The sequence below is a fragment of the Pelophylax lessonae genome, assembly GCF_965119305.1.
Source record: "Pelophylax lessonae genome assembly, chromosome: 3".
Classification (NCBI taxonomy): Eukaryota; Metazoa; Chordata; class Amphibia; order Anura; family Ranidae; genus Pelophylax; species Pelophylax lessonae.
In genome coordinates this window covers 227,856,451-227,866,718 of record NC_138770.1, presented here as the reverse complement: position 1 = coordinate 227,866,718, position 10,268 = coordinate 227,856,451, and the positions used below count along the sequence as shown (strand labels likewise).

At 41.1% G+C, this 10,268-nt stretch overlaps 1 protein-coding gene across 1 annotated transcript in view; it reads right to left on the bottom strand.

The window, feature by feature from the left end:
* Nucleotides 1–6,418: 6,418 nt before the first annotated feature.
* Nucleotides 6,419–10,268, bottom strand: part of PCOLCE2 (procollagen C-endopeptidase enhancer 2) — a 101,994-nt gene continuing 98,144 nt past the window's right edge. The window contains exon 9 of the mRNA XM_082251378.1: nucleotides 6,419–6,919. Within this exon, the coding sequence (XP_082107504.1) occupies nucleotides 6,789–6,919 (131 nt within the window). The 3' untranslated portion in view covers nucleotides 6,419–6,788. The remainder of the gene's footprint in view (nucleotides 6,920–10,268) is intronic.

Here is a 10,268-nt window from a genome sequence, read left to right as displayed (position 1 = left end):
TTCTAATAATGATTAATATAAAATAACATTTCTTTAAGTTAAACTGAGCAATAATTTCAGGGAAAACATGAAATCAGAAGTAGAATAATAGCATTTCAATAAAGAACAAGGGTTATAAGAGCATGGGCATGGGGGATGCCATTGTTGGCCTCCTTCTGAAAATGCTAGTGGTGTGGCTGTGTCTGGGTTCAATCAATTTGGGTTACACACCCAGAAATAGGAAGCTGCTGTATGGGCCAGTTGACATCAGAAAGTGGTGCAGGAAACCTGCTTTCCGTATGCATTTCCTGCACCACGTTCAAACTGCACTACAGTTGCAATCTGCAGCGGGTGTCAATAGAAAGTTAATGACACCCCAATGGCAGGTCCCAAACTTAGTGCATTTGCCTGTGCCAGATCCATGGTATAGAAGTACAATGTGATCCAGTTGCAATGCATTTTTTAAAGTAGTGCATGCACAACTTTTGGTGTGGTCCAGTGTAATTCAGCCAATTCTAAATGAATAGGTTCAAATTGCACTGCACTGCAGTGCATGTGAATCGCACAGAAATGTGCAGCATGTTTCTGTGGGATTCCTGCTGTGAACTGGACTTAAATGAGTATCAGATGAATGAGTCAGTGGTAGGTGGTGTTGATTTACTAAAGGTTAATACACTGGTGAGTTTGCAAGGGATGTTGCACCAGAGGTTATTGAATGTGGTGAAGTTTCCCTTTGCAAAGAATACCCTTTTATGTAATGGAAAAAAATATATATAGTTTTTGCTAGCACTTGATTGGATGATGGAAGTCAGCAGAGCTTCACCACATTCACTAAGCTCTGGGGAGAATTCCCTTGCAAAGTGAAAAGTCTATTTTCCTTTAGTAAATAAACCCCTGTGTCTCAAGAAGCACTGAAGGCAGGAAATTAGCACTCTTATGCCCGTACACACGCATCGATTATTGGCCCGGGAATTTTCGGCCAACGTCCGATCAGCCGTTTTTCGGCTTGTTAGTATGATGCTTCCGACAACCGACTCCGACTTTTCGGCTGAAAAAAATCTGGTGTGCAGGCTATAAAAACTGACGATTTTTTCATCAGTCAGTACAGATTTCGGCAGACAAAAATCTGATGAGCAAGACTGGGCATGCTCAGAGAAGAAAAAACACACGGAAAGTAAACCAGCACATGACATCACTTCAGAAGTAGATTTTTGTTGGCCGAGAAAATTTGTGTGCAGTCTAGGCACATTCCAACCAACAAAACACCACTCTGGACAAAAGTCGGACGATCGGTCGGCCGATAATCGTTGCGTGTGTACGAGGCATTAGGGGAGGTGATCAATAGAAACCTACATAAAACTCCACTGACAGGGGCAAGTCTATACAAAACTCATATTTTAGTACATGGTTCAAAAGGTCTTGTGAGATTAAAGTAGAACTCAAGGCTATTTTTTTTTTTTAAATTTAAGGGAGATGTGTAACCCCTCTGAGCTTTATTTTTCCCATCTGTGCCCCATTGGGGAGATTTTCCTTCACTTTCTGTCTCATACCTAAAACTGGAAGTGAGAGGAAATCCCCCGAAAGTGAGGGATTCCCTGGTTGTAAGCAGGGTCATCAGAACTAGTGCCCCATTGGAGGATTTCCACTCTATTCTGGTTCTGATGACAACTCAATCTTTGGGATTTTATATCATTTTCACTTTTGGTGGTGTTAACGGTAAACAGGACAAAGAGTGAGGGTGAATCTCCCCAATGTGGACATAGGAGTTAATTTTTTTAGAATTTGTAGTAAAAACGACCTGAATCTGACACATGTTCTTGTACTGAAACTGGCGCAAGGCTTTCATGAACCAGCCGCAGGCCATATCAGAGGGACCTTACTACCAGAAAAGTGAAATTATTTAAATTACTCAAATCCCCTAATTGTTCCATAACATTGTTTGGCTTATGCAAGCTAGGCTGACATTAGATCCATAGCTTCCCTCATGAAAAGATCAGCGTGAAAGATAGTATCCCTGGTCAATAATTTTCTTTCTGCGAAAGCATATAGCTTTAGAGGAGAAGATTCCAGTAAATACGTTATCTAAAGACTCTATATCACTTTTACTGTTAGTTACAAACTCTGTATGCAGATTTATAAAAATACTGCCATTTTTGGGGAATGGAGTCTTGTCTTTGCTGCTCCAGCAGATGCTGCAGGTGGAATGGCAACTTTCAAATTTAGGATTTATGGCTAAGACTGTTTTAAGAGTAATCTGTTGGAAGAATTTCAAGCTGAATACCGGTGAGTTGTAGGAAAACAAGTAAGTTTGCTTTATTTCATATGTATGTGGTTCCTCCCGATTCCCCACAGGGCTTAAGCTTTTATAGTAATGAATATGCATGAGACATAGGTGTATCCTGGGCTGTAACCTAGGTGTGACCATGTAACTGGTCCAATCAGAGTCCATTTTCTTCTTATGGTGAGTTGAGAGTTAAATATTAGAACTGGTGGGCAATTTTGTTGGTTCAAACAGGGAAGTAAGCGGTTGGTTTTCATCATGCTGTAACTGTATTCTTTTGAAATAAGCAGACCATCTGTTTCCGTTAGCAGATGTTTTCCTCGGATAAGCACATTTCATTAGTTACAAGTAAGCTTAAAGCATAACTCTATATATTTTAGGTTCACACAAAACATGGTTTATTCAATATACCTGACATAATCACAATGTACATTTGTGTGTAATTTATGGCCATTAGGAATCCCAAGACTGGGATGCCTGAAAATTTCATGGACATACGACAGCTCAGTGTTCTCTGTTTATCAATGTTAGGATCATACCCCAGGCTGTAGTTAGCCTAGCTGCCTGGATTTTATGGATGTTGTATTAGAATCTCTAAGCTCTATTATCGTTACTCTAGCCAGCATTTGTTGGTGTGTACCAGAGGTTTGAGCTAGGATTATATTTTTTCGAGTTATGAATATTTATTGGACTGGCCAATCTACAGTATCCAGAGGTATTGTACTAGTTTACTAATACATACTTTAAGCCTCTTAGGATTTTCATGAGTTACTAGTAAAAGGTTCTAACAGACAAGCATGTGGGAACCCAACACCACAGCCTGTCTATCTGGACTCATGTGTGACCCAGAGGCATTGAAGGTAGAGCAGACCCAGGAACCTCATATATCCAAGATCTCAAAGTAATTAAACTAAGGATGCAGAAACATTGTCAAGAATAGCATATCAGTGGTCTAAGAAGAGTTCCTTGATTAGAGCTATGTTTTAAGGGTAATTAAACATAATGCTCTTCCCTAAAATAGTTTCTGCAATTAAATTGAAAAAATCCAAGATCTTAAAGTGAATCGACTGGGGCTGTTACAGCAACTTCAAGATTGATCACGTCTCCATAAGTGGCCCTGTGATGATCATATTTTCTACATTAGAGCAATTTGTTGAAAGTGTGCCTGTGCAATACTGGGGTTGATTTACTAAAACTATACACACAGAATCTGGTGAAGCTCTGCATAGTAACAAATCAGCTTCTAACTTCAGCTTGTTTAATTAAGCTTTGACAATAAAATCTGGAAGCTTATTGGTTACTATGCCCAGCTGCACCAGATTCTGTGTGGTCCAGTACTAGTAAATCTCTCCCACAAAACCAGTGCTGGGTTATTGGGGCAGGGGCCTGACTTCATTTCTCAACATTTTAAATGAATAGCAGATATACCAGTGTTGGTGGTGCAGAGCTGCAGATAGTTAGGTTAGGTCAGTCCTCATGCTGACTTTCACTTAGTAGCTAAGTTATAATTCTGAGTGGATTTAGCTTATATACAGGGTAGTCATGCAGCATAGGATAATGTGACAAGGGGCATTGTGAAAAGCTTTTAAATAAGGCTGCAATTACAGGACAATGCTTCAGGTTCAGTTACCTGGTCCCATGTCACTGTTCCAGTGCTGTCTCCAGCTCCACCACCACTCCCTCCACTTCCTGCTTTCAGAGGAGTACTGAGGACAGAGAAGCTATAGGCTCCTGCTCCTGTCAGTCAAAATTCTGTGAAGAGGAAGTGGGGGACATGGCTTATGAACCACACACAAACACAGGGGGTTGCCAGCTAAGTGCAGCATAACAGGGCATCTTAACTAATCCCTAGGTGCCAATAATACGCAAATATGCAACCTCTCGGCAGGTGGGCCTTGGTGCCATGAGACCTGTGTACAGAGCACGTGCCCCTGGCACAGTTACCGGCGATCGGAAAAGTGATCGGGAGCTTTCTGAACATGTGACTGCCGTAACAGCTAATCCCTAAAGGGTCGGGAGGCTTCAGTGCAAATGGGGTTAATAAAGCGAAATGTAAACTCACATGCCACAGTCTGCAATGCACTTGTCATGGATCAGAAGTCAGAGTCTATCCATTTATGCTGCACTTAGCTGGCACCCCCCTGTGTTTGTTTGTTTTGTAGAGATTATTCCTGTCGCTGGTGGAACTGCCTATTGAAGTGAACAGTCTACTGAAAGGACTTTTACAAACTCTCCATAGTCTGGTCTCACTCTTAGTCTTCCATTCCTAATGAACTAGCTCCTTCTAACTCCGCATATGGATTTAGTAACACAAGGGTTTATATATAATGTTATTTTTAGGGGGCATATCGTCTTGTATATAACATTTTTATTGTGCGTCATATACTTTGGCTGTTTTATGGCCCACACACAACCTGGCTCAGGAGCACGCACAGAAGGGTGCCTCACTAAAAGACAGTGCCAGTAGAGGGACTGCCAGAAGAGGAGGTAAAAGACCTTTTTGAGCAATACGGAGCAGGTTAGTTAAAAAATAAAAATAAAAAATACCTCACGGACTGAAAGGAAATCCATCTTAAAAAGAAGTTGAGATTTTCTTCTTTTTTTTTAATCGTACTTACCTAAGTGGATGCAGCATCGGTCCAATGATGCATTTGTCCCCCACCGGCTCTAAGGCTGAGAACCAAGCAATCAAACACCCCTGATCACTTGGTTCTCTGTGCTCCATGAGCAGAATGCTGGTAACTGTTAGTTACCGGCTCTTTGCTCTGCCTCCCCACGCTCACTGGAGTGCTGGGCTGTGGACGGGGCAAATGTGGCTGTCTCAGGCTCTCAGCGGCTCACTGAGAGGCTGAGCCGGGTATCGGTCCAGGCATCTGGGTGTATCCCGATCATATGGTCACAATCTTTCCCGAGCCTGGACAAGCTCTGGGACGTTAGCCGACAGTGGGCTGAAAACAGGTCACAGGAGTGCTGTACTTCTCCTTTAAGCTTGCCATATACTAGTAGATTTTCAAACAAACGTTTCTAAGAACATTCATACGAAATTTGTATGAACATTTGTGAGAAAATTCTTAATACATTTGATGACTCGACGACTGTCTTTAACAAGTACTTTGAAAGTTCCTTTGCTTTTAAAGGATAAGTCCAGTCAAAACCTTACAGTGTATATGCTTTATGTTCAGGAAAGTCCATTCATTCCAAAATGTAATGTTTAAGGGTAAGTCCAGTCAAACCTAAGTAACGCTAAACCTGCTCTGTGCCACATTCTAAGACTATTCTATCTAACCCTGTAAGGCAAAAATCACTGTACTTACCTTTTCTACACCCGATCCGATCTGGCCCGGCACTGAGCTGTCAGCGGCGGCTTCAGCATGGAGGTGGGTGCATGAGAGGCATACGACAACGGAAGCTCCATAGTAAGTCTATAGGTGGCAACTCTTCCCATTCATTTCACAGCTGTTGGCGGTCCTCTCCTGTACAGATCTTCCGTCCCTGGAGACCGGACTGGATCGAGTGTAGAAAAGGTAAGTACAATGATTTTTGCTTTACATGGTTAGACAGAACAGTCTTAGAATGTGGCAAAGAGCAGGTTTAGCGCTATTCGAGAAAAATTTCCCATGCTGCTCTTTTGAATTTTCTCATCAATATGGTTAAAAATGACTGTTGATTTGACCCCACAAACAAATAGAAAATTCTATGAAGGTTCTTAAAATAAAAACATTTGCAAAAAATTCTACTAGTGTAAAGCCACTGGGAAGGACCCCCCCATATGACAGCAACTAAGCATGTCTAATGCACGCTCAGGCCCCCTGGAGTGCATCCTTGGAAAAGGGTAGAAAGCGTAGTGCTTTCTGGTGCCTGGAAGTACTGGGCATTTCACTTTCTCTCTAGTGGATGGATGGAATGGTGGGGGATTGCATTGAAGGTGAATTAGGTTAAAATTAAATAGCAAAATGCAAGTTCAGTTCAAAATAAGTGATCTTTCCCACATTGCCAGAGTACAGAGTTTCCTAAATTGGAGTTTAACTCAGTTGTGAATATTAGTGTACATTTTCATAATCATAAAAGAATATTTGTGAATAGGTTTTATTAAGCATAGGTCGCACACAATTCAGCATTTAAAAAGACATATTTCACTGGAAAAAAAAATCTCAGTCAAAAGAAGAAAAAAGTATAAATATTGCACTTAAAAATTTTCATATGTTACAAGACCATATTATTAATTACTAAAAATATATTTCTCAAAGTTTTCAGAAATGTATAAATAAAACAAATTCAAAAGTAGTCAGAACCTAGAACAGTTCAGTTTATAGCACTGGAATCTCGATGGGAGAAGCTTATTTGACAGCACCCCCTAGTGGAGGTGCTAATAAGTACAATTGTAGGTGATGGCTGCCAATTGCAGCTGTCACTGTGCCATAGGCTCAGCATAAGTCAGTGTTCTTGATGGATTGAACTGTGGGTACGTAAAATTTCCCTCTTGAAACAGGGGAAACACAGTCAAATTTGTTCAAAACAGAAATGATGTCTAACATCTCTTATTTTTCAGTGTGTTCAGCATTTTTTGGTTTTTCGTCTTGAAGCTCATAACAAAGCTGTTGGGAAAGACCTTTGCTCTGCCTTCTTCATCTACTTGGCCCATGATAATATAATTCAAGCCTGTGGAGGAAAGAGGAGCATGAATTAGACACTCACTATCAAATCTTACTTGAAGAGAAAGCTCTTGTTGGGAATTAAATTCTAATCCCATACAGATTGTTTTTTAAATGCCCTATCCCCCCATCTGGAAATGTATGAAGTCTGAAGAAGGGATCTGGAGTTATCCCAAAAGATTGCGTATTTAAAGTAGTATTAAACTCAAAACCAAAAATGTAATATATTGTTGCTTACCAATCCTTAGATGTGGTGGCTGCATTCATTTTTTTTTCTTTAGGTTTTTCCCTCGGTTTTCACCTGGTGGTCTGGCCAGTAACACATCTCATTTATTAGAGTGCCCCCACTCTGGATGAAGGACTACAGGGGCACATTTGGACAGCGGCATTGGCAGTCTGGGGGGGGGGTGTTAGATGTACTAACAGATTTAGATACACTAACAAACAGAAGCCATGCTCACACTGCAGATACAGCAACAATTGTTTCTTCTTTTGGGATAAAGGTTTTACATGAACAAATAAAAGCAGATAATTGTACCCCTGCCAGTGGTAAATGGTTTGTCTCAACATTCTAATTGCTACATTTGCAGGAGAACATGTTCTGTTGAAAAATAGCAGACTTACTGGCTGGATCACCAGATGAAGTAAATAAAGGAAAGGAAGTCTAAAAAGGAAAACGAATGCAGCCATGACATCTGAGAACGTGTAAGCTACAATATATTACATACATAGTTACATAGTAGTTGAGGTTGAATAAATACAAAAGTCCATCCAGTTCAACCTGTGTAGGTGTGTATGGCCGTAATCATCTCTCATACCCCTGAATGTTCTGATCCTTGAGATGTATGTCCAAGAGTCTTTTGAAAGTAGCCATACTTCCCACAGAAACTGCCTCTTGTGGTAGAGAATTCCACAAACTTGTAGCCCTAACAGTAAAGAACCCCCTGCGTTCCCTGAGGTTAAAAATCTTCTCCTCTAATCGCATTGTATGCCCTCGAGTCCTCATGCAATCCTTTCGACTGAATAGCTTTTTTTCTATGCTGAGATCACCATTGAGGTATTTATAAATTGCTATCATGTCCCCTCTCAGGTGTCTCTTCTCCAGGGAGAATAAATCAAGTGATTGCAGACGCTCTTCATAATTAAGGTCCTACAATCCCCTAATTAGTTTAGTTGCCCTTCTCTGGACTCTCTCCAGCTCCAACACATCCCTCCTGAGGACTGGCTACCAGAACTGGACAGAATATTCCAGATGCGGTCAGACCAGAGTTTTATAAAGTGGTAGGATTATAGTTTTATCTCAGGAATACATCCCTTTCTTTATGAATGCTAATATTCTGCCGGCTTTGGCAGCTGCCGCTTGACATTGCATGCTATTGCTTAGTCTATCCTCTACCAAGACTCCCAGATCTTTCTCCATTTTTGATTCCCCCAAAGGTTCCCCCCCCTAAAGTGTATTGTGCTTTTATGTTTTTAGTCTCCAAGTGCAAAACCTTACACTTCTCCACATTAAACCTCATTTGCCATGTTGTTGCCCACTCTGTTATTTTTTTTCAGGTCATTCTGTAGGATATCTGCTTCATGCTGTGCAGTTATTGCCCTGCCCAATTTTGTGTCATCTGCAAAAACTGATATAGAACTAATGATCCCGTCCTCAATGCTGTTTATGAATAAATTGAACAAGGTCGGTCCCAGGACTGAGCCTTGGGAGACCCCACTTACCAGCCCAGACCAGTGTGAGTATGCGCTATTTATTACCACCCTTTAGACACGCACTTTTATCCAAGAGCAAACCTTGCGGGCGATGCCTGCAGACCTTATTTTATAAATTAAGCACATCCACTGGTCTTCCCCTATCTAGCTCACAGCTCACCTCCTCATAGAATGTTAAGAGATTGGTTTGACAAGAACGGCCATTTGTAAACCCGTGCTGATTACTGCTGATGATGTTGTTGTCTTTAGCAAACTCTACGCTATAGTCCCTTATCATCCCCTCCAGAAGTTTACATACTATTGATGTCAGACTGACCGGCCTATAATTTCCCAGGACATGTCTCTGCCCTTTTTTGAATATCAGTATCACCTTAACTTTTCTCCAATCCCCTGGTACATTTCCTGTCATAATACTGTCAGCAAAGATCAGGAACAGTGGTTTAGATATAATCATAGTGAGTTCTTTGAGTACTCTCGGATGCACGCCATCCGGGCCTGGTGATTTATTTGTGTTAATTTTATCAAGCCTTTCCCTGATCTCACCCTTTGTTAGCCATAGCGGCAAGTCCTGTGTATTATTACTAACCATACAGTCATGGTCAGTGTACCCCTCCTTTTCCTGTGTAAAGACTGAGGAGAAAAAAGCGTTCAGCATGGTTGCTTTTTCAGTGTCCTCTGTAACCATCCTCCCATCATCGTTAATTATGTGTGCAATATGCTCTGCCCTAGTTTTTTTGCTGTTGATATATTTAAAGAATTTCTTTGGGTTCTTTTTACTATCCTACGCTATTTGTCTCTCAAAGTTGATTTTAGCCATTTTGATTTCGTATTTACTTTTCTTATTTGCCTCCTTGTATTGCTTGAAAGCCGATACTGTGCCCTCTGATTTATATTTCTTGAAAGCCATTTTTTTACCCCTAATAAGTTTTTTAACATTATGGTTTAGCCAGCCAGGTTTGGCTTTGTCTCTTCTAAATTTATTTCCCATAGGAATGCACTGCGAGATGCATTTGTTTAATATGTTCCTAAAGCATTCCCATTTTTTCCTCCGTGGTCAGTGTTCCTAGGGTTTGGTCCCAGTTTACCCTTTCCATCAATGAGTACAATTTTGGAAAGTTTGCCCTTCTGAAGTTTAGGGTCCTTATGTTCCCCTCTTGCCTTGTTATATTGTTATTTACGCTAAATGTGATCATCCTGTGATCGCTAGAGCCCAGGTTGTCCTGGACTCCTACCTCCGAGATTAGGTCTGGGTCATTAGTGATCAATAGATCCAGCACTGCATTTTCTCTAGTAGGAGAATCCCCCAACTGAGACATGTAGTTGTCCTGTAAGGTTTCCATGAAGAGACGGGCCTTCTGTGAGTGTGTAGTCCCCTCTTCCCAGTCAATGTCGGGATAATTGAAGTCGCCTTATATGATCACTGATCCTAGTTTTGCCACTTTACCCAACAGTGATATAAATTCCAGCTCTACCTCCTCCCTTTGGGTGGGTGGCCTATAGCAAACCCCCACAATTACTTTCCCCTTTACTTCTTCCCTATGGAGTTCTACCCACACAGATTCTAACTCCATACTCATCCCTTCCATAGTATCACTCCTCTCTATCACCCTTACATTATTCTTGACATAGAGACATACCCCTCC